The 26,059-nt window shown below is 32.8% G+C and overlaps 2 protein-coding genes across 16 annotated transcripts in view; one reads left to right on the forward strand and one right to left on the reverse strand.

Moving 5' to 3' along the window:
- The window catches only part of LOC130452669 (coiled-coil domain-containing protein CG32809), a 389,513-nt gene that overhangs the window by 95,392 nt on the left and 268,062 nt on the right, over window positions 1-26,059 (reverse strand). The window lies entirely within an intron of this gene.
- Window positions 120-18,109, forward strand: LOC130452675 (uncharacterized). The gene is made up of 5 exons (XM_056792063.1): window positions 120-267; window positions 7,571-7,741; window positions 9,892-9,997; window positions 13,445-13,653; window positions 17,236-18,109. The coding sequence occupies exons 2-5, from the start codon at window positions 7,577-7,579 to the stop codon at window positions 17,923-17,925; spliced, it is 1,170 nt and encodes a 389-aa protein (XP_056648041.1). The 5' UTR covers window positions 120-267; window positions 7,571-7,576; the 3' UTR covers window positions 17,926-18,109.

Consider the following 26,059-nt stretch of genomic DNA (forward strand, 5'->3'; position numbering starts at 1 on the left):
CCAAAGAAGCAGAATTGAATATGTTTCCAATCATATACTAGACAGAAACATCCTGTATGTCTCATCTACTGGTATAAGAGTTAATAATCTTGTAATTTCTTCGAAGACTCGAGTGTGCAGTTAGGCGAGCAACCACGTACACGAAGTTTCGTTGTTGTTGGTTACTTCTATTGGAATTAGTGGATAAATTGATGTTATGTGTTATTCAGTGAATAAAAAACGATAAATGAGAGTGGCATTTAATAATTTTCTTCACAAAACTTGAAGGTAGTAATAGCTTTTAATTATTATTTGATTTATATAATCTTTGATTGACAATTTCAAATATAAAAAGATCGAAGTAAAAATTATTTGGAATTTGATAAAAATAGTTGTGATGAATATATTTTATTATTCAACAGCTCAGAGATAAGAACAAAATTGGAATTTGGATAAACTTCATATTATTGAATGAATTAGATTGAATCTGGATGTATTTCAATGAATTACATACTTTTTTGAGGGAAATTGTTTTGATGTTTCTTAAACATTTTCTTACCATAGTTACGAGGACTTTTTTCATAGTTCTCAAATTATTTCAATAAATACATTAGAATAATTGAATCGGTTTTTTCTAGCGGGCGTATGTCCAAGAAAGTAAACTTTCGGAATACTGAAAAAAACTGTTTAAATCAAAAGATTTAACTAAAAATATTTTAACAAAAATGTCAACATGCGAATAAATTCAATTTACGACAGGATTCAAAATTTTACACTTGTTCCTTTATCCATAATTTAGTTATATAGCTCTAAAAATTTGAAACTAGCACTCTTTTAGAAAAAATCAAGTTGCAAGGAGATAAAAACTCATTAAATTTCAAGTAAAAACTGTTTTGATTATAAGACAATGTTTACAAGCTACTAAAAAGATAATAAAGTTAGAATAATAGGAAAAAAAATGAAAGATGTAGATTTGAGGCCATATTTCTGATTTATGGGTCATTGTTGGATTCTTCAACCTCGAAATCGCTGGTGATCTCTTGAGATCTGTCACCAGTTGCCTAGTCACAAATTTCTTCGAAAAATCTCCAATGCTCTTCTGGAATGTAGGCTCTCAGTTTTTTTATATCTTCAGGGCCGGATTAATATTTATAAGACCCGGGGCTAAAATAATGACGGAGCCCCCTTAAGGAATTCGGAAACCCGGAAAAATAGAGAAAATAATATCAATAAATGCGTTTGATTTCTGGTATCATCACATCTGAATATACAGAATACAGACGGGGCCCTCTTGGACCTGGGGCCCGGTGTTATAGCCTCCCCAAGCCCCTAGCTTAATCCGGCCCTGTCTATCTATATATTTGCAGTTTTTATTGGCACTCGACCTTGGTAAGCCTTAACCGAAGGTGGAGAGAGAGTATCTGATTTTGTCTTAGCCAGTAAAAAATTGTGATGAATAATACCATAATGGTAGGGTAGGCTTCAGCATATCCTTTTAACTTTTAATCATAAACGAAAATAAAGAGAGTACTAATTCTTATCTGTGGTTTCTACTTTGGTTTTTGATGATTTACATGATTTTTTGTGAAACTCATCTTGCCATTTTTAAAAATCTAAAACTATGTCAAATGATGTAACCTCATGAACAGTGAACTAAATGAAATAAAAATGTGATGAGTTTTGCAAAATTATGTCAGTTATTTCATGAACATCAAAGTTTCTTTAAAGCCTTAGATATTATTCCGAAATCACTATCACACAGGAGAAAACTGTGGCCGCGTATAGGGAAATACTGAGTGACCTTCTGGAAACGAGCTGAATCTGTCAGGTATAAGCAGAGCCTTGACATCGCTTGGTTTTTGTTTTGGCCTGAACAGTTATCACTGAACAGACGAAGCTCACTTTATTGGCTTGATATTGATTTTACGAGGATATATTGAAAAATTCTTAGCCTACTATAGAACCAAAGAAAATATCAATGTTAAAATATTTGACTCAACATATTCTCCTCTCAATTGGATATATTTATTACAGCGAATTCTAGTAATTCAAATCCTAAATCACGAATTTTTAGCATGGCAACATGAGATTTGTGTGCAGGGTAGTTGTCCTGCAAAAACAATACAACTTTGGTTAGCTTTTCGCTTTTTTTCTCTTTAATTTTTTCCTGTAGAGTGGTCAGTAATGTCGAATAGTAATCTCCAGTTATTGTTCTACCCTTATCCAAAATATCAATCATGATTACTCCATAGCAATTCCAAAAAACTGAAGCAAGAACTTTTCCAGCAGATTTTTGGACATGAAACTTCTTAGGTCTTGGAGAACCAGAGTGTCGCCATTCCATCGATTGTTGTTCTATTTCTGAATCGTAGAAATGTACCCTAGAAGTCTCATCCATAGTAACAATTCGGTTTAAGAAGTCCACATCGAGTTCAAATCGAGTACAGATCGAAGGCTTCTACCCTTGCACGCTTTTGGTCAACATTCAAACATTTGGGGATCCATTTCGCAGCAATTTTTCTCATGTCCAAATTGACGTGAACTATATGGTGGAAGCGTTCGTGAAAAATATTTAGTGCTTCAGATATCCGTATTAGCCCAATTCGACGGTCTGATAAAATCATGTCATGAACTGCATCGATATTTTCGGAGACTGACCCAGAAACTGGCCTTCCCGATCGGTCATCATCTTCAATGGAAATTTTACCTCTTTTGAAGCTTGCAGTCCTATTTTTCACGATCGCATACGAAAGACATTGATCACCAAGGGTATTAAACATATCTTCGTAAATCTGCCTACCTCTTAACCCTTTTAAAGACAGGTACTTGATGATGGTTGGCTACTCCAATTGTTCGATTTTCACAATTTCGGTGGAGATCTTTTTTCTTTTAATTTATTGCGTAACTCTGGTTTACTTTTTTCCACGTTAAACTTTACACTGACACTTCTAATAAGTTATTGTTCGTTGCTATGGTAATCCAATATTTTGTTTATGCATGGAACTGGTCTAGGCTAACTAGATATCAATACGTAGCTGTTGTGCCAGAATATATCGATGTTGTGCATGTACTAATTTTGCAAGATCGTCATTTACATACTATGATATTTTGGCTGTCAAAAATATTTGTTCGTGTTGGATACAGCATAATTTGACATTCGCTCAAAAAAGCTCGTGTTGATTGCTGCAAAGAAAAAATTCCATCGCGGTGCTTCAAAAGATATCTGTAAGATTGTCACAGGCGACTAATCATGGATAACAGAAATTATTCGCTCATGAAGTAGGCACTTCACCGTAACATAGACCGGTCAATTCTGGCATTTGTTTGCCAGAAATGTTCGAAAAAATCGAGGAAATGAATCGCAGATGATAAATCATTCCCTATAACAAACAAAAAACTTTTTACAATCGTCGAAATATCGAATCGATAGGTCATCTGCCGTACAGTCCATGCTTTGGAGGTACTTCAATAGGGATGTAGAAAAGACTTTTGGTTGAAACGTATGCAAAAGATTGTGGATGGAGAATATATTAAGAAACAGTAAACCCATATTCAATTATAAATATTTTTAAATCTTTAGGTTTAACTATAATTATATCTATGTTTGATTGTTAATATTTTCTACCTATGGAAATTACAAACTTATATCATTTTGAGATGTTAAAACGACTAAAAAACTCAAGATAAGTATTTGAATATATTTACATTTTCATAAATTTTAGGAAGAAATTCAATCAACTCATTTTGGAACTAATAATTTCATTTTAAAAATTTGATTTATCCATTTCCAATATTAAATTATGAAAAATTTTAAATAGTCACTTAAACTTGACCTTTGAGTATGAGAAATTGTATAATAGGAAATTTGAATGGATTTACCAAATTCTATTAGAATATGAGGTGATAATTATAAGCTTGGCCGAAAATTTCATCCTCTTAAAATTAATTGTTATGAATAATACAACATTAATATATTAGTTACGCATTCTTTATGCAGACGAATTATGAAATAACGTACCGATGACCTCTATAAAATTTCTCCGGTCCGTTTTCATTCACAATTTTGTTCAAAACAACAACTTTCTCTTGTTAGACGAATTCCTGTGATGGAACTAATTAATATATTGGTACAACATGAATCTTAAGTTTTTAAATATCTTAATGATGATGATATCCATGATTTATAATGTGTGACTTCTCTCATGTTATTCTTTCATAGTGTGGAAAGTTTATAATTTGACCTAAGCCAAACCAACAATACTTAACTTTAAATAGCCGCAAAAAAGTTAATATCAGAAGAAAATCAGTTATATTTGGAACATATCATAAACATAGAAACGAAAGATAATAAATTCCATAGTATGAATTAGTTTTTAGAAATAAGCTCATTTTTTCTCATATTTTTAGCTTCTAAATATTTCCCAGTTTGGTTCAACAGATTTGATAAAATTAATCTAACTTCTTATCATTTTCTAGTTTGGACCGACTAACTTTGGCGAGCTCGATCTACACTCATTTTTTATTTATGCTCCCAGCACCTAGCATTTAGTAGTTTGGTCTAAGTGCTTTATCTACAAAAATCACACTGCACTCATTTATTGTTCATACTTTAATTGATCTGACATACTTATAGCTAACTTAATCTACACTTATTTCTGCTTTCAGCCCCTCAATATTTGTTAGTTTGGTCTGTTTGGTTTGTAGCGAACATAATATTCATTAATTTCTCATTCATATTCTGGGCCTCTCAACCTTCATTTGATCTGATTTTGGAATGAGGAACTTCATCTACACTTATTTCTGCTTTCAACCCTTCAACATTTGTTAATTTAGTCTGATTAGCTTGTAGCGAACATAATGTTTGTTCACTGATATTTCATTCTCTTAGCCTCTCGATCTGTTAGTTCCCACTGGAATTAATTTTTGTGGGAGAAGGTTTATTGGTAGGAAAATTCTGTATGAAACAGGTGAGTCAAGTCATTAGGTTCTAGTTTATCTTCAGTCTCTTCAGACGATAACTTGGTTATCGAAATGGGTGTCAGGCAGTGTAATTGTAAATGTTGGTGTAGTGGTGGTGTAAACAGTGTATTCTTCATTTATTGTTTGATCTTCATTTTTAGCATTACGAAAGTGCTATATTGATAAATAAAGATTTGAAACTAATTCTTACATCAATGTTACTCTTTACCTATTTTATTGAACTTGTTTATAAGTGTATTACTTATAGAAATAACTTTTTTCGCGTTTAAGAGGTCTTAGAGGAAACGAAAACATTGTGCATTTCTATTGTAGGAGATAATTCAATCGAACTGCATGATAAATTGCTTCCTTTTATTGTTTATTGATTTGATATGCCACAGAAGAGAATTAAACAATAGTCTTGTCTTATTATCAATATCCTTGAACCTAAATTATATATTCGTCGTTATTTTGTCCTAGATACAATACTACTATGCAACTATAATGTGCTGTAAATCCAAGCACATAATTTTTTTATATATACGATTGGTTTGATGCCAATTTTACACTGACCTGTAAAAGCGTACTTTGTGCATTACGTCATCAATTTTTTACTGCAATTGGAATGTTCTCGGCCCTTCTCAACAACATAATTTCATCCTTTTATTCTCATAAATGGACGATCCAGCTGAATTTATTGTTAATCTCATTAATGGTAACAACTACCAGTGAAATTGATATCAAAGTTTGAGTTTCACATTTTTCCCAACAATTTTGTAGCATTTCTAATGAATTATGTACGAATTTCTGTACAACTAGTTTGATTTAGTTTGATCTATGTTCACGATCGCTGATGATGTTAGCAGACTCAAGATATCTCAAGATTTGCTGGTTAAAGACTTTCTCCATAACTTTGGTAATAGCTGGGACGGAAGCAAGTTATTGGAAACTGTATTTTTTGGTATGGGATCAACTCTCTAATTTCTAATTTACCAAGAACAGACATCTTTTATATAATAGAGAAAAGAATTTGCATAGCGGATTTGTTAGTTCACCTGGTAATTCTATAAGATTGGTGGTATTCCATCGGGGCCAATTACTTTATTGATGATCAAGCTTTTGAGAAGTTTTCCCACATCTTGATGTCGAAATTCTAAATCTAGCAGATGTACTAACTCCAGACAGGCTGGATGGTAGTTATCCCGGCGAATCAAGAGTTAATCTATAGCTAAATCCACTACTTTACACGTCTTGATAAAAGAAGGTGATCGATATCTGCTTGTGGCAGCTCCTTCCAAGAAACTTTAACTTCGTGATAGAACTGCTTTCGTTGAGTATGTGGAGAGTAATACAAATTAGACAGTATCGTCCTCATCGTACACGTACACGTACAAGTGTACTCTTTGAGATTTGCATCAACTATCTACTGACTATGGCTATGGAAAAATATCATTAAAAACTTTAAGGAGAATATCATCAACATAACAAGCAATAGCACTACAAACCGTAACATAATGTTACGAACTTCTTTCTGCCCTAGAGTCGGTCCTGCTTAGATATTGAAATTCTAAAATTCGGCGAAGGCACACGCGGCGCAATTGACTTACTTTTTATAAACAGTGGAGTCCGATTGATGTTTGTTTTTTTTTGTTTGTTTATTAACTTTGCTTCTTCGAATAATTTCTAAGAAGGTCTATTTCTTTGTTTTTCTAGATCTTCGGAGAATTATTTTTGGATGTATAAGGAGTTTCTGTAGCGTAGTTTAGTTCAGTTTATGATAAATAGTCAGAGTGAACAGAACGACGTAGCAAGGTGATCGAAAAATTTAAATAAATTTTAAATTAGTTAAGTGATAGTGATAAGTGAATTATTATAAGTTAATTAAGTGGAGTGTAAAGTTTTTGACTAATTTAACAACGTCATAAATAGTGTTCATTAATTCACCCTACGAAGAGAAAGAGTGTAAATAAATATAAAAACATTGCAATAAGAAAAAATCAATATCACATCACTTTTCAAGCCGCCTTCTTACTTGTCGGTAAAATCTAATCTAAATCACAAGTCATCCGTGATTTAGATATCACGTCATTCTTGCAATTTGCCGAATAGTAGCAGAACTATCTCTCATAGTTACTAGAAGCGCCTACATGTACACTTTACACGAAGGACTAACCAGCATTTCAGTAGACTAGAAGAATTTTGTTGCGTTTAACATTAAAAGGGAAACAAACAACTGCTGCAGTTCCTTCAGAACAATTTATTTTTGCAAAGATTAAAATTTGATATCGTGGTCATATGGTCATTATAATACCAAAAAACAAACTCAAGAAATCATTCCTTCCTTATACAACATTTCTGATTAATTATGTTTTTAGATGTTCTTGATTTTAGGTCTCTTCTGTTTCAAAATTAGTTTTTCTTGATAATTTTTTAACAATAGATATAATTATATTTTAATGAAGACTGAAGTTGAGTCTGTAGGTCAATTTATTTCTATCTTTAAAAAATTATTTAAAAACAACTAATTATGAAACAGAAGAGACCTAAAATCAAGAACATCTAGAAACATAAACAATATCAAAAGGTATAAGAAATTAAAGAAATTTCTAATTAATAGGTATATTTATTTCAGTTCAAAATGCGGCCACGACAAGTTCTTTGTTTCATTATAATCTATTCCATATTTCACGAAACTGAAGAAGTAGTATACAAAAATATTGGGAAATTGTCGCCAAATCAACAAATTTTAGAGCGAGAGCGATTCATTAACAAAGTATCACTAACACAAAATGGTTACATACAGGTAAGTACTTTTATAACGTCGTAAATATTATACAAACTCTTTTTCTACGATAAATCCTTGACCTCAATTCGTATCACACCCTACTTTTGAGTTATGCTTTGAAATGAGGGACAGCTATCAGGGAAGAGCAGCCATTTGGCTAATTGAACCAATAAACATGGTTTCGCTGATGCCTATTATTTCGCTAAGGCTGGTTTTAAATTCACGTTAGCAAACGTGACTGATAGTTTAACGATTATTCATGAAATAGATACGGCCAATTACATTTGAAGGGAAGACAAAACATACCGTCGATAAATATGAACAGGTTGCAGAATTTGTGCAAGTTCGTTCACCCATAGATAGAGTAGGTAATTGATGTGAGGAAAGGAGGAAGATTTGAAAATTCGTTAAGGGTGTTCTGATCGACACGTAATTTGATAATTTTGTAGTATCTGTCGAAATAACAGAGAAATCAGTCATAGTTTGATGCAATTGAATATTTACGGGATTATCGCGCCTTCAAGAAACTGCCAGTTGTAAATGTTTAGATATTTACCAACATTCGTTTGACATTTATGGGTTCGTCCCAAGAGGTCTGTTGCGTAGAACGATTTCGTCCTATATAAGATAGAGGGTGTTAAAAATAAAATACATTTTTTACGATTTTAGTAAAGATGGTTACTAGAACAATAGTGAGGATATCTTACATCAAAGTGTTTGTGAAGCTTATACATCTTGTATCTAAATATCATTCAATTTAACATCAAGAACGTACTGTTGATAAAATTCGATACTATACATCAAGTTCGGAATATTTTATGTTGCTAACATACAAAACAGAGTTTTCCTGAAATATATATACTGTTGCACTATATCTGGAAAAACACGCTGAATAAGCTCTTCTTTTGAGTCTGTGATGTGAGAGAAATCTGTGAGTAATGTAAAGAACACGCTCGAGGTGTCCACTGCGACTTTATTATATACAATGTGTTAGCACTGTTTCGCAAACACATTTGCAGTTTCATCTAGTTGCAAAAATACTCGCATGTTTGCAGTAATGTGTTTGCGGTAATCGTTACTCACAAAGATAGAAGGATGCACTTTTTGTCTGGGGTATCGATCGACATAGAGAATGGATCGACATATTAGATGTTTGTCAAATGTTATCGTTGCGTTCAGAAATTTAATTTGTGACGCATCAAGGAAAAACAAAATTGTTGTTTTCATTCATTTATTCACCTTTTAAACCTTCTCTGAACTTTCACAAATAATTCAAGACCTAATTAGCCAAATCGGTACAGCCGTTCTCGAGTTTTAGCGAGATTAACGAATAGCAATTCATTTATATATGATGAAAGTACTTAGAACATTTCCGTGTCATGATTTTCTATGACTTTCGACGTGGTTTAAACCAACAGCAATGTGGCGATCAATCGCTTCGACTTGTGGTGATGAAGCCCCATCTCAAGCTACAGTATTCCGCTGGTTTGCCGAATTCAATGGCTACAGAATGAATTTCGAGAAGGTCGTCCAAAATCGGTTGTTGTGCCAGAAAACATCCATGCTTTGTGTAAACTGATATTGAAAGATCGTCATGTCGCTTACTGTGAGATTGAGGCATAGTTGGGCATAAACTATACTCGCTTAAACAAAATATTGTATGAATATGTGTGTGTCAAAAAGATTCGTTTGCGTTGGATACCACATAATTTGACAATCGCTCAAAAAATCGTGTCGATTGGTGCAAAAAAATACTGAACAAATTCCATCATGGTGCCTCAAAAGAATCATGGATTCAAATAAAAAAAAAATTTTCACTTCGAAGTAAATAGTCGCCTATCTTTTCGGAATAATCCGACATCTCACCACAGTTCCCTTAGAGCAACGTAAAATTCTGAATGGTACCAGTATTTATTTACCAAAAGTGTGCTGTATTAATTATTCAATTGAGAACATAATGAGAAAATGGAAGCCAGAAATATTTGACACATTACTTATTTTTAATCAATTTATGTAAAACCAATTTCTATTTAGGGTTAATTTGTAGAATTGTGAGATATATTTTAGTAAATAGTTGTTAAATTTACAATCAATTGGAATTGAATTGCATTAAAAATAATCCAAAGTACAAGTGTTATATTTTTGGTGAAAATACGATTTTTTTTCAGTTCCTGAAGTACATTACTGATGTTCCACCTATGACAGAGTATACTTTTTGTATTTGGCTGAGAAGTAACAATCTCACTTATAATCATCCAATATTATCTTATTCCAGTAAGTATATGTCGACAACTTTCTATTAACACAATTTTATTTTATTCCATATTTAGATGAAGTAAAAACGAATTCGCATTCCTGACATTAGTTCCAGCCGTATATTTTCGTGGTGGATTAAGGATTGACAACGAATCGAGAAGCCTACATTTGTATGGGCTCCCTCACACACAGACTATAGGGATATTATTTCGCTGATAATAATTCATTTTTTTCGAGGCATGTTTTACCAAAATTATGGAAATAGTCATATAAAAGAAAGTTCAGTAGAGAATGGATAGTAACACACATTATACATGCCTTGTATATGGAGAATAAGTTGATGATTATTTACAATTCTAGTTCTAGGACTTACATTACATTAAGAAAAGTGTAGAACATATACGTTAGCAATGAACAAGCTTCCGTATGTCTTCCTGGTAGAATAATTAGGTTAGTCGTAATGCCACACTTGCAAATTAACAACATCTGAAAGCTTCATAGAGTAGTTCACAGTTAGAGAGATTTCGGCCGTAGAAAGAATGTTTGTTCCATGGTCTCAAAGCTCAAATTTTTGGTTTGTTTCTATGGTGTACTGGGAGTGGAGACCATGGCGTTGTCGTGGAATAACGAAAAGTTTGAGTGGAGAAATTTCTGACTTCCGTTTGTTGACCAATAAATCATTATATTGCACAATACTTATGATAGTGAAGCTGAGATGCTTCAGATGTCGTGGATAGCCGACAATTTCGCACCCTCACAGGCGTGGTAACTCTCTCGCTCATTCTTTATATATTTTAACCAAGTGTCTATTGGGCACCCTCCACGGAAAAATCCATGACTGTAATCTCAACCATAGAGACACGGACGACACTTTTAAAGAAATGAGCCGAATGAAGCTTTATCCGTGTCTCTAATTTCAGCTGTGAATGTTAAAATAATAAGCTTCAACTCACGGATGAATACTGTCCACGGATAAATATGACTAATATCCGTGGCAATTGGATACGGATGATTAGGTTAGGTAAGGTTAGGTTAGTTTATGGTAGGTTAGGTTGGGTCAGTTTAGTTTTAAAATTTCCGTGTTTCTGAGATTAAAATTAGACCACATCTTTTTTCTGTAGAGGATGGTGATTTTTAATCATATTTCTATGAAAATTTCCGGGTCTATAAGGTTAAAATGATGGCCATGGATTTTTCCGTGGATGGTGGCGATTTCCGTGTCTTTAAGAGCCACGGAAATTTCCGTGGAGGGTGCCAATAGCAGCACCGATATTTTAAGGAAATTAAAAATAAACTTAGCGATATTTGTTCGAATGAGCTTTGCGAAAGCACAATATATTGGTCATCGAAAGCTGTGGTCGATAATAGTTAGGCAATTAAATCAAATGGGCAGATATTTTCTTAAACAATTTGCATTTTATAGAACTTTCATTCTGTAGTATTATTAATCACCGAAATACTAGATGGATCTTGAAGTAAATACCTAGTTTTTTCTGTTCAAGTTGAGTTGATATTTCATCCTTAGTAGTTTCTTCTTAAATCAATTCGGTAAAATCATTGTCTCATCTTTTTTCTTTATCCCGCCAATTGTCATATGTGGAGAACCATCATTGTTTTCTAAATATGTTCTATTCGATTCAGAAATAAGAATTCAACAGTGCCCTAAATCACCTTGAAGATTTTTGTTCTCAATTTTTAGAAAAATATAGACACGAATCAAGTTTTAATAGTCTAAGTCAAATATTTTTATAGGCTGACCAACTATTGCGCATAGATCCAATTTTTATTTTTTTTGCTAATGATGCTCTAAAATTTCTCAAATACCATGAAAAACTCTGATACTAAATAAAATTTTTTTTCTACTAGCAACCCATTAACAAAACTAACTGATCTTTAATGAACAATTTCTGAGCTTTCATATGATATAATCGATCAATCGAAAAAGGGTACTTACATTTTTCAAAAGTTTTTATTTTTTTGTTTATTTCATAATTTCTTGATATGAAATAATATCAGAAAGTAAAATATTTGATAAAAAGTGAAAAAATAAAATCTGATTATTCAATTTAAAATCGCTACTACATAAGAAAACGATTCTTATTGGTTTCCAGTTGTAACGTCATAGATTTAATAAAAACATGGAGCAGTCGTCTGTTTGATGATCACGAAGTTGTCGTTACCAGCAACGTAGCGTGTGCAATTATAATACAGTTTTTATTTCTTAGTGACGTATAAATAAAACATTTTTCTATAAATAAGAATAAAATGAATAAACCTTCTATAGGTCAAGCACTCACATTATTATATAATCACGTTAAAGATTCAAACGCATAATAAACTGAATCTTAGTTGCATTAAAATAATCCTGGCAACAAAAATAATTACATCTCGCAGGATTCTCAAGACGACCATCACTTTCAAATCATTTTTGTTGTATATTCGAATTCCTTGGCATCATAAAAAAAATTCATCTTTACTTTACATTCTGGCACAAATCACAATTTATATTCCATTATTCAGATTAATTAAAGTTTAATAATAACACTAATTTTGTAATACCCGAGAAAATAACTGTCGTATTTATTTTGTATCACATGTTCAGTGTTTATTTCTTACCTATGACGATACGCAATATGACGGCCTTGCTGAAATGTTTGAACTACCTATAAAATTTTTGAATTTTCAATATTTTTTTTCTATATAAATATTGATCAAAGCGTTTGAAAGGCAGAAAATTATAGCAAAAGTTGTATATAAACTATTCAAAACTATTTTTATTGAAACCATGCAAGTACCCTATTTAGACATCAGGTGGTAAGATTGCAGAACTCAATTGATACATGCAAATGATTTCTGTTCATTTGTATAGTATACGAGTACTACCGATACATTATTTTCGTTTATTTTGGAAAACCTGTTTTTTATTATCACTCAAAACTAGTCAGATACATGGTTTTTAACGTTTTTTTGTTGTAACTACTTTTCGTAACCTCTAATACTAGTTTTCACCAATATTCGTTTTGTTGAGAAGATCCAGCTGTTTATCCAATAATTCAGTGTTATTCAGTATAGAAATAATAACGGCTTTCTGCTTTAACAAATAACCAAACATAGGTGCATCAAACTTTTTCTGTGGATTTCTTAACGTATCTTTGAAATCACCAAAATCCATTTTAATATTAAACAAGTCACGTGTAGTTTGTCATCAGCTTCTTCAACACCTTTACATTCAGATGAAATATGTATGACGAAGGACAGAGTTATAATTTGAACATTTTGTCCCATCAGTATCAAATTTGTTACGGAAGTACTACACTCCCCATGGTCTTCCTGACACCTAGATTTCCAGTTCTATGAAAAATTTTTTAATATATTGTTTCAATTTATACACACACTGATGTCATTCATTCACCCGTAAAGTCGTTAACTTTTTATGTAACAGTTTCCGTTTATTATCATTTTTAGAATCAGAAGAAGAACGGCTTATACGTTTTTGGATAGGACCACATGGGAAAAACATCAACTTGGAAATAGATGGTAATATAATTTTTGATGTTCCGGTGAATATTATTGAAAACAGATGGTATCATATTTGTCAGTCCTGGTCTTCATTCCGTGCAGTATGGGTCTTATATTTGAATGGCAAGATAAAATCAGGTGGATCTCATCCTAAGGCAAGTGTATGATTTAGGTTATTCATTGGATTGTTAAGATAACTGTAGCCGAGAAAATCATCTTCTTAATTTTAAAATGGTTTAAATTTTTTTTAGCGTTCAAAAGTATTTCATTTATTCAAGTTGATATATGCACAAGCAGAAGCGAAAGGACAATATTCAACATTTTGAGATCCTGGTTCAAATTCGGACCATTCCGACCAAATTTCCTTCACTACTCCTACGAATGAGTTCCAATCTTAGAGTTCTTGCCTCATCTTTTCTATAAAATGAATATCGCTCAGCATCTTTTTCATTTCGCGTTCATCCTTCAGCTTGGTGTCACTGAATTGAGGAAAGACATATATATATAAAGATATTTAAGATATTTAAATCCTCTCGCCTCTTTATTTATAGCGCTCACAAATTATTTCATTAGTCCAAGTTTAATATGAAGCAGGGATAAAGGGATATTTTCAGGTCTACAATTTGTACTTAACATTTTGACATCTGAAATTCGGACCTTACCGGTCAAATTTAACTTCAAATTTCCATTATTTGATAATAGCTTTCAAACTATATTTCGAGGAGTCGATGAACCAGCACCATTCAACAGGAGAACACTTATTTCGAGTTCCTGCGTTTTACCGATATCAGTACAGGCACATAACGAGTTTTACATATTGACTGTTGCTTTGACAATGCTTAATAATATACTAAATCATTCAACTCTTTTTTAATAATCAAATGTAGGTTGTTGGAGCTGGCGAGAATGTGAGATCGGTACTCGAAGCTTTTCGAAAAACTGTTACTCATCATCCCAATTATTTCTTAGAACAATATCTTGCCAAAATCGCAGTCCATACTGTGAGTCTACATTTTGAAGAACAGATCTTATGACAGACAAATTTGGATATTTAAATTTCTTCACTTTGGGATAACCTTCAATCTTTGGCATACAAAAATGGCAATCAGCAAAATGGTTGGTGGTTTTTTTTCATACTCTTGGAACTACAGCAGAAATACTTATTATGTTCCTTTTCATCCACTGAACCAAAGACACTCCACAGCTGATATCCGATTATAACACTAACATATTTTAAATAAGCCTCCTTCATATTCTTAGGAAATGTTGTGACTTACGTCTTCACTTCATCATTAACTCCACAAACAGCACAAATATAACGAAACTTGGCAAGAGGCACTTTGGAACGACGGCGCGTATAACTTGCCATTTTTGTCGTTAACAAAAGTCCTAACTACACTGAACCACTGAATAACCCGTTATGTAAAATCTTCCTGTCTTTAAATACAGTCGAATTTGTCAGCTGATCATAAAATTTAGTACTTTCGAATAGAAAGGATTTAAAGAACAATAAGGATATATTCTTAAATTTCCCAACTTTTTGATTGGTAGTAATGCCAGCCATAAAAAACTTCCGTATCGACATCAACGTACATGTGATGCTTATAAAATTAAATATTTAAAAAATAGCTGTTTGTTTGCAACAACTCATTAACTCGATGCAATACACCACCCTTATAGGTATTATTATTATTAAAAATGTCTTTATTTTTTCTTTTTTTTATTCCATAGATAATTTCAGAAAATTGGATCCAAGAATATCCTTATGATAACAGATTCTCAAAGTTCTCTAACGGCAATCTGCCAGCAATATCCCAACCATACTCTTGCTATTCACTTGCAGAAACAACAATATAAATGTTAATTTCGTGTGGGTTCCTTCCCACACCGGAATAGAGTAACTATATAGTACATACCGCATTATTTAAGAAGAAAGTGCAAGAAAAACGGTAAGGAAAAGCAAATCAGAACCAACACGAACCTTACGAAACCGTTAAAAATTATCACACATGACTATCTATTAGCGGAAAATCACAAACCAACGTGAGAGATGTGCAATAGTGAATTAACAGTGAAACACCTCTTAATCGATTGTTTAAAATATAACAACGAATGAAAATTGAATCAACTACCAAATTCACTGGAGAAGGTACTTCAAGAAGACCCAAAAAAACTTATGAACTACCTGAAAGACTGCAAACTAAGTTATAAAGTCTAGATTTAACGATCGAATGTATCAAACCTCAATTACTCGCCAATAACTCTGCGTCTTTGATTTGTTGCGTAAAAAAAATTCCCTAGTTACATTTCATCTAATAGATTTACAAATATAAACGTTGGCCGATGTTTTGGCGGTCCTTAGATGACATGTGTACGTCTGGATGCAATGTTGTGGTTGTCCCTGGTATATAGTTGTGACTCCCAGAATATTTCATCTGAAATATCTCTGAAAAGCAGCTGAAAAAAAGGGTTTCAAATATCGATCGGAGTTTTAGTTTTCGAGAAGGCAATATGGCTGACGTTGATTATAATTCGTATTAATATGTGGAGGTTTTAATTTATGATGATTAAATTTGAAAGAATTTTTCAATCAAACTATGTGATTAGTTAACCATGTAGAAGCCTACACCCACTGTTGTGGATATCACCTGCGTGATTTGCGGCTTAAAGTTTTTCTAGAATATCTTTTGGTAGACAATAATTCTGAAAGTTTGTTGAAATTTTTGTTACGAAATCTTTGACAGTGGGTATTTCGGCTATGTCATGTAACCACGAGGTTCTAGGAAGTTTTGGGTAGCATGAATATTTAATAGCCATACGTAGGCACTTGTTTTGTACCACCTGCAGGGTGCGGAAATTTGATTTGGTATCTGTGTGGTAGACTGGCGCTGCGTATGTTAAAATGTTTGACAAAGCTTCTATACCACCATAAAAATAATCGAGCCAGATAAATGTTCAACCTCTGTGAAGCCACATTCGTGTACAGTAGCCTTGGAAAGTCAAGCGCTCACCTTAGTTGATTTTGCCGCACCTTATTTCTATAACTTTTTTTCGTAACTACCTAAGTCAGTGTGATCAATATAACGCGTTTACTTTTGTATTTGATTCCTTGAATTCACTCTAAAGGATACCCTCGCAATCCCAAAATATTGTAACAATCTCTTTTTTGGTGCTATGTCATTCCATTGAATGTGGTAAATGGTAAAGCTCTGAAAATCATGTTTATGCTCCTTCAAACACTTGTTTTGAAAAAATGCTGGTCTGTTCTGCAATTTATTTTGTTTCTAGGCACTGATCACTTTTCAATTTCTTCCAATAATATAATCTTTTTTGTGCGAGTCATTTTATTATGTTTCTTGTCCCCAGGGAAACAACTTAGTCAAATTTCGAATTATTGAAAATTGTGGACACAAGTCCCCGTAAACAGCCTCCAATTCTGCATTTGATTTCTGTTTTGAGACATTTTTTAAAACAACTTGACTGAGTGGTCGTTTGAACCCTACTATAATAAAATGGATGAAAACAGCAAGTTGAAACTTTATGCAAAACTAGTAACGTATTCTGATAATTTTTCCTACGATTTAAGTACTTTCTAATAATATTATGAATTAAATTTCTACACAATTCTATTATGTACAATCTATTACCAGTTAGAACTTTATCTATTCAAAATATATGATTTAAAGACAGTTTTATTTAGAAATGTACAAAATAATTAATATTTAATTTTGTTTTAGTTGAAAGGATCATTCATTAAAGGAGGAGGTGACATTGTCGTTGGTCAAGAATACACCGATTTTGATAAAGGTCTAGATGACGGTATAGAAGGTGATATAACTGGTTTCAACTTCGTACTATCTGCTACCACCGATAATCCAAAATATTTTCAAAAGCAACCACTAAGCAGGATTTATCACATACCACCTATAAAATATACCAAGTCACCTATAAATTATTCGGCTGCATCACGAATCATTCCTCTTAAACCTACAACATATGAAAATTATAAGACTCTTCCTAGCGCACTTGAAAATGAGAAGGAAGAATCTATAGGATATGAGGTGGTTGAACCTACACGAGATTCAAAAGGTCTCTTGGATCTTTTCAGGAATATGTTCGCTGATAATAATCCACCAAGAGTGAGAGTAGTTCAGAAATATATGCCAATGAAAACTTTTAAATCAAATAATAGAAGATCAGCTGAAAGGTTTTCTCAAAATGAAATAGGAGAAGTAAAGAAATCTCTTGGATTGCTCTTAGTTGAACTGAGTTTTGACTGTGGATATAAAAAAGGTGCACCTTTGAGTGGTCCGAGGGTTCTTATTAATTGGACCAAAAGTCCAGTGAGAGTGTTCGGAGGTGCTATTTTGAAAACTATACCTGCTTTCTGCTATGAAAATTCGGTGAAAACTATTACTGACGTTTAAAACTCTCAACGGTGGACAATTATAATGATAAAGAAATTTCGAATGTGTGATTTAAAATGAAGTGCAGATACTTTGAGCACTATTTTTGTAGATTATTACACAAATGTGAATTGTTAATTTGAGATTAAGTCTGTATTTATTTGTGAATATGTGAAACGTAATACTGGTCAAAAGGTAAAATTTGTTGAAGTGTCAAAGTTTATTTTCAATAAATTTGAGTTATTATTGTTATTTTATCGTTACACAAAAAAATAGTGATTAAAAATGTACAATTCAATTTTAGGTATTCCACATACCATACGTTATGCAAAAAAGAAGAACCAAATGTTCCAACGTCTGAGTTTTCATAATTGAATATGTGTTTTTCAAAATATTTTGCATTGATTCAATACATTTTTATATGGGTTTCAACCAATTGTCGAAATATTTTTTTCCATTCTGATTGAAGTACCTCCGAAACATGTGATTTGAATGCATAAATCGCTTCTTCGGGTGTAGAAAAAAGTTGATCTCAGAATTTGTTTCAATATACGGAAAGAAGAAGAAATCATTGGGTGCCAAACAAGGACTGTAAGGCGGATGATCCATCAATTGGATGTTTTGACTGTTCAAAAACGTTTTTTTTAACTGATGCGTGGTCGTTTTCAGAGATTGATTTCCCTGATTTTTTCAAACACTTTTGGCAAACAAATTGATCGTTCTACGTTGCTCTGATGGGACGGTGGTCGAATATTGTTTAATTTTGGTTTTATTTGCATAGATCCATCATTGGTCGACTGTCATTATCAAATATAAGTCTGTTGAAGCATCGCGATTGAAGTTTTTTAGCATTTCTTTGCACCAATCGACACAGCCTCTTGTTTAGATTGATTGTCAAATTATGCGGTATCCAACGCGAACAAATCTTCTTGAGAGTCAAATATTCATACAAAATTGAATGTGTGCGAGTGGAACTAATGTCCAAGTATGCTTCAATATCACGGTATGTGACATAATGATCTTGTAATATCACGATTGATTTGGAAAAGTCAGCGAAACCAGTGGTTACATATGGTGTTTCATCACCAAAAATCGAAGTAAGTTTATCGGTACTGCTGTTGGTTCAATCCAAATGTCAATATTCATCATAGCAACGTCAGATTTGGATATATTCATATCATTGTTGCCATATCTTGTTGATATATCAATAGAGGAAACAAGAGAACTAATTATTACTTCTGTGTATGTAACTCTATATTGGTGTTAATTATAATAAGTTTTCACGAGGCTAAAAACAGTGAGTAGTTAATATTTACAGTTTTTATACTGAATTTCTTGTTTCCCTTCATTTAAGCTCTTGCGATGAAAGATATGGCAGAGATATAATAAAAATATACACACTTATGCACTTTTTGCATAACCCCCGAAGACGCAACCGTTAAAAACTTCTTCGCTTCTTCTAAACCCCCCTAAAGAAAGAGTACCTTCTACACGTACAAACATACACACTTATTTACTTTTTGCATAACTTCCGTAGACGCTGCCGTCATTATTTGCAAGCCCTCTTATAATTCTTGTAAACCCTATGGAAACTTCTTCATAGTGGTAACCCCCATCGGCCATCCACCTGTTCATCCGATTTAGTGTCATAGAACATATGTATATTAACTGTTTCCCATTTTCGGAATTGGAAGTATTGGTTTTTAATATTTGTCCATCCTGCGTTCATAAATGTATTGTAAAACCTACCCTGACTGTTTAATATAAGTTCTACATAAGCAACATATTTTAAAAAGGATTCTTGGGTTTGATACGAAATTATTCTTATTTTCATTCATATTATGTGGAGAAACTTCATGAAACTAAAAGACTAGCTACTATTTTTTGAAAAAAAAACCGAATATATCAAACTTAATTGATTTAATATATACGAAAATAACTATTATATATGTACTTTTACTAAAATTAACTTTTTTGAAAAACACGATCGATATTGATAGAAAAATAAGGAAAACGAACTTCAAATTAATTTGGTAACAAGCGCCTATTCATAAACATTTCCATTCACATAATATTGATCAAACTCCTCTAATGACGTTATATGGGTAAGAACGAAGAGTATCGATAATATCGTACGCCAATATGACGTCGCAGAAACGTTTGTCTGTATATTATGCAGTGATACGGAGACGCCACTAACGTTAATGAATGAGCAGTAACAACTTGTTTATTATAGTCAATATGAAAAGCAAGACAACAATAACATAGAAGTCTTGAAGATAATTTATATCGTCGGCTAAGAGTGTCAACCTGCCAACTCCGCTTTTGGTCCAAAATGACATTTTTATACAGCGCCGGGAAGGTGTTTTCAACGAGTGTTTGGTAATGTTTCACAGAAACAAAGCCGAATTTTTGTGCCGTTTTAGACAATGAATGAAACGTGGGTCCATCACATGATACCCGAAAAAAAACAACTATCAAAACAATGGGCTGAAAAGGAAGAACCGGCTCTAAAGACCATTTCGTCTGCAAGCAACGTCATGTCGTCGGTTTTTTACGATGCTTATGTGATAATTTCTACTGATTGTATTGAAAAAGGAAAACTATCAAATCTAGCTAAAATGACTGCATTTTGCTAAGAATAAAGTGTTGTTTCATCAAGACAATGCACCAGCTCACACATCTGTTATTACAATAGAGAACAGAACTAATAAATTTTTAATTGCTACGTCATGCATCCTTTTCGCCATATTTAACCCCCTCGGATTATTTTCTGTTCCCAGATATGGAAAAAATGGTTTGGTAGTCAAAGATTTTACTACAATGGATGTCGGCAGTTAATGGCTATTTTGAGGATCTTGACGGTTCTCATTATAAAAAGGGTATCGAACGTATTGAAAATCGCTGAGAAAAGTTTATGGAGCTGAAAGGAGGAGAAGGTTGAATAATAAATATATTTTTTCCCAAAATTCCTGTTTTCTTTGTTGGGTCAAGTACTTCTGGGACCATTCTCGTATATTATGTAATAAGTTCGCAAGACAATGGTCTAAAACCTTGAACCCCAAAAGTAATTCCTTGTTTTCTTTAAAGTTGATAAAGGAATTCCGACTAAAGTCAATTGATTGGGTAAACTATTTACGGATGATTGAGGTTGCATATCTTGTATTCTCAAGTCTTGTGACGCCTATAATGTGAAAGCAGGATTGAAATATGACAGGTTAATTGTGATTCTAAGATAAAAATCTCAGTTTTAATACTGTAATATAAACACCAAGTCTAGGTAAAATTATACCTGAATCTTGTTATTTCTATTATAAGGATTCTCAAGGACTATACAAAGGTAAGTAATAGGTCTAAGTTAGTTTTATGATTTAGTAAATTATTAGTAACACCAAATCAAGAGAAAAATACCGATGAAACCGCGAGAAATGTTGCGAAGCAAACTGAAGCATGAGCAAGAATCTGACGCATTTGCTTACACAGGAATTCTTAGAACTGAAATGGAACAACAGGTCTTCCATCCTGTCAGTTATCCGTCTGAGTTTGGGTTTCTCTTCAGTTTTTATCTTTTTATCTGAGAACTGATATGACCGTATAAAAGGACCTTGAAATTGAAATTGATATTTACTCACAATCTATTTCCTGAATTAGTTGGTATACAATGTAAACAAAACTACTCTCATCGCTCCCAAGGTCGAACTAAAACTGAACAACATTTAACCCATGAAGGACAAACATTTTCTAAATTGTATGGTTAACCGCTGTTTGTGTTTGTGTTTCGAAAATATTCACGTGAGGAAATATTTATCATAGAATCCGATTGATATTCGTTGTATACATTATCATTGTGATGTAATTTATTTTCCCGTATTATTCAAAGTACAATTTTGTGGACATTCGATTATGAATGTACAATAACGAAACTTATTTCCTATGATTTGAACAAGTTTGATTTGTGGGAAAAGATGTTTTTAATGAAATCAATATTTGATTTTATTTTTTCAATACTATGACGTGATGAGATTTTATTCAATGACCAGTCACCTCAAATCGTGCAGAGCCGGTACCACACGATGAGTCCAATGCTTCTAATGTAGTGTGAAAGTCATTGGTCATTTTGCTTCCAACGTTGACCATGGAAAGTCGGTTTTCTTCACCTGCGTCAAAGGAGTACCAGATATTGGAACGAAAATGAAACCACCACTTGTTGTACAACTACACACAGTTGCTAATATCATCTAGTTTATTTTAGAATATTTATATCTATTGTACGGCGTTCATCACTTTATCGCTTTGTTGGTGGTGAAAAACGAACAGAAATTTGCAGTGCTGAGAGTTTGGAAGGGACCCGATGGAAGCGGTAAAACAAAAACGGCACTCACCAAAGAAGACTTCCAGCACTGCTTCGATCAATGAAAAAAACGTATATAGAATAATTTATATAATAAAACCCTTTTTCGTAACCAGTCTCGTTATTTAATAGCCAGACCTTGTAGATTTGAAAATTTTAATCGGATCGGTAAACAATCAGTGAACAAATTTAAGTAAAAACCATGCGGCAGAAAGATATTCGAACAAATTACCACAATTTTCCATAAACAAAACAAATTTACTTAAAAAATTTCGCCACATGTGTGCTAATTCTCTATTAATAACATCCGCACATTTTTGAATTATTTCCGTTCCTTAGTATCAATAATGGGGTGTTTGGTGTTGCAAATTTTAAATGTTCACACGAAAAAATTTATTGGTGTCGAATCCAAAGAAGGAGTTGGTGAATGCATTGGCCTATGATGTCTTATTTAACAATAATGATTTTTTTGAGAACGGATATTTATTCTCAAATTTCTCTTTTTTTATTGATGCCAAGTTCTAAAACTTTGCATATAAGGTGCCCCATTTATGGTTCAATCGGAAACCAAATGAAATTTCTCTAGATCCAATTCAAAATAATTGGGTTGAATTTATCTTTCTCGTGAAGTTCTTGACATACTAAAAATGTCTAGGATTTGTATATAATATTCAAATGACACTTATTTCGTGAAAACACAACTCGAATCTAAACAGCCTGAACTCAATCTTAAGGCAGCTTGACATGGTACAAAGCAAAGTTCAAGAAATTGCATAAAATTTTTTCCAAAGTCAAAATATTCCTTAGAATCATATTACACTTCGTTTGACATTATAAAAGTCTCTTACTACTGCAACATAGCTGCAATTCCTAACGTCAAATTGATTTAATATTTTTTGTCTTGCATTGCATTGCGCGTTGTATTGCATCATGTGAAGCAGCCTTTAGAATCATAATACATATTAGTGAGAATACTTAGTTAATGATGTTTTTTGAAGCGAGATTTTCATGGAAGAAATATCGATCCATATGAACTTTGATTTTGAATAACTTTTCATAGTTTTTAACGAAGAGATTGTTTTATGAGGAAATTTTCTTGTGAAGGTATCTCAAACTTCATTAAGTTTTTGTCACGAATCCCATACACTGAAGCCATCACGCAAAAAATTTGACAGTCAAGTATTTCAGTTTTCACAGACGTACTACTAGAAGACATGTCAAAATTGCACGTCTTAAAAACATTAATAGAGCTCACTAGAATGATGGTGACTGAGTGTAAATCTCTGGTGAATTACGAGAGATGGAAAAATTTAAGAATTCGATATAAATCGAGGAGTCAGACGGACTATCAACAACTCTACGTAATCTTTCATTAGACGAAATAATAAAAGACTGCAAGCTGACAGGTACAATATTGGCACACGCAGCATTCGCAGATGATCAGAAAAGTGTAAAGAGACTAAAGGAAACATTATTGAAGATCCAACAGGAAGCTAGTGAAAAGGGGCTAGAGCTAAATGAAGAGAAGACTAAGTATATGGAGTTGAAAAGATGAAAAAATGATGTCAAACATAAGAATATAGAGAAAGGGAAATATATATTCGCGGGGTTAAATAATTTTAAATACTTACGTGTAACAGTTAATAACAGTTAACAACCATAAAGAACGAGAGGAAATTACTCAAAGGATCCAAGCAAGCTACTGAGCATATCATAGATTCCTGCTCCAAATGCTATGCAAAAAAATCAGTAGACGTACTAAAATGAAAATCTACAGAACAGCAATGAGACCAACAGTAACCTATGGAGGAGAAACGATAAATATAACAAAAACTGACGAAGAAAAACTTAACACCCTCGAAAGAAAAGTGATAAAAAGAATATATGAACTAAAAAAGTTGAGTAACGGGCAATATAGAATGCTTATGAACGCTGAAACTACATAAATTAGAGACAAATGAGACCGATGAAAAATAATAGTGAATTTAATAAAATATAGAATGGAACTCTTAGGAAAATGGTCCAAAGAAACCTAATCAAAAACCCAATGGAAAAGTTAAGTAATAAGTGATCTAAACAAAATGGGAGTCCGTGGATGGTGGTGTTACACCCAGGAAAGAAAAAAATGTAGAAAAATAGCCAAAAAAGGAATGAACTTTAGTTTAAAAAAGAAAACGGTTAGAACGTGGATTGACTCACCACAATTAATGAGTCAAACAGCTCTCGATTGAGCGGTTACTATTTATATTGGAATGTAGAACCAAATATATATTTCAGTGGTTGTAATGTTATAAAATACAGAATATCAAATTATATCCTAGATTTTCTGTCAACATAAAAATATATTGAATTTATGTCTTAGTGTTTGAAAGTTGATATCTATTATTGATAATCAATTAATAAAAAGCTGAAGAGTGAAATTCCTAACAAGATTTATCATCAATATTGATTGAACCTTCTATTACATATTTCATGTACTGTGGCAACAGACCAATTTGATGTTATTTTTATCTATGATTTGCCTATGTAATATTTTCTTCCACCTTTTATGTTGATAAAAAGCAGTAAGTGGTTTGTGTACTTAGGTAAATTTACTTCTATTTACGTAAATTATTAATCCTCCTTGAACCGTTCGGTAGATTTTTTTTTATTATCATCATTTTTAATTTACGTTGCTATTTTAATCTCTTCCACTGTTACATAACTGTAAAACTTGAACTGTAGTCAAATGGGAAATTATTTAATTTATTATTTAGTGAGGTCCATGAGTTCTTATCCTAGCATGGAAAAAAAGGTCATAGATAAAAAAGCTGTGATTATTCAGTCAGTCCCCCTTTATTCCCACATACTTTTCAGAACGTCTGACTAAAGCTTCTGCGCCTTTAAGAAAAATAATGAATCTTTATAGTAAAACTGTTCGTACACTGCTGTTAAATCTTTCAACTCTTAACTCGGATTTCAGCTTTGCGAACAAAAAATAGTCGAACGAGACCAGACTAGAGCTAAATGGTGTCCTCAACCTCTGTGAAGCCACATTCGTGTTCAGTAGCCTTGGAAAGCTGAGCAGTATAGACTAGAGCATTATCATGAAGCTGATTTTTTCACGCCCTTTTCCGATAATTTTTTGACGCAACTACCTCAATAAGTCAGAGTAATATGCCGCGTTTACGGTTGAATTTCATGAGCTTTTCTTTTATGGTTGTCTTTTCCGATGTCAATCCATGTATTTTTTTTTTGGATGTTAGATCATAGTAATACACCATAGTTTCATTACTCGTTACAATCGATGAGATTACATTTTCTTGGTCCCTGCGGCAAAGCTCTAAAAATCACTCACAATATTCTACTCATATAGGATCCTGAGAAAACTTGTCTTGGAAATGCCGGTCTGTGTTGCAATTTCTTTAGTTTTAAGGTGTCGGTAACGTACAACAATTTTTTCCTTTAAATCAATGTTTTGTGGAGGTCATAGGACCTTCTGCACGTCTGTCATCTTCTAATGATTCTCTTCCCCAGCAAAGCAACCGTGAATAGTTCTCGCTCTGTTTTTGATTTGTGTTGGTGTTAATTCTTCAATAATTAATCGCGAAACTCACTGTGATACATTTAGCAAAACAACTTGAGTGGATCGGAACAGCAAGTTGAAACTTTGCTTAAAACTTGTTCAGACTTGTTACTTACGCGTGCATAAATATCTTTGCCAAGGCATTATATGTACTATATAAGGTCATAAGCTCTTACGCCCTTTTTAAGGGCCTCTCTTAAGCCCTTTTTATAAAATCTCCTTTCCTATATTTGAAATTT

This window comes from Diorhabda sublineata, chromosome 2 (genome assembly GCF_026230105.1).
Source record: "Diorhabda sublineata isolate icDioSubl1.1 chromosome 2, icDioSubl1.1, whole genome shotgun sequence".
NCBI lineage: Eukaryota > Metazoa > Arthropoda > Insecta > Coleoptera > Chrysomelidae > Diorhabda > Diorhabda sublineata.

What these genes read in the sequence shown, in the direction of transcription:
- LOC130452675 (XM_056792063.1), top strand. Translation starts at nt 7,577, where the DNA reads ATGCGGCCACGACAAGTTCTTTGTTTCATTATAATCTATTCCATATTT. An exon ending in CACAAAATGGTTACATACAG is followed by an intron (nt 7,742 to 9,891) that starts GTAAGTACTTTT and finishes ATTTTTTTTCAG; the next exon opens with TTCCTGAAGTACATTACTGA. An exon ending in CAGGTGGATCTCATCCTAAG is followed by an intron (nt 13,654 to 17,235) that starts GCAAGTGTATGA and finishes ATTTTGTTTTAG; the next exon opens with TTGAAAGGATCATTCATTAA.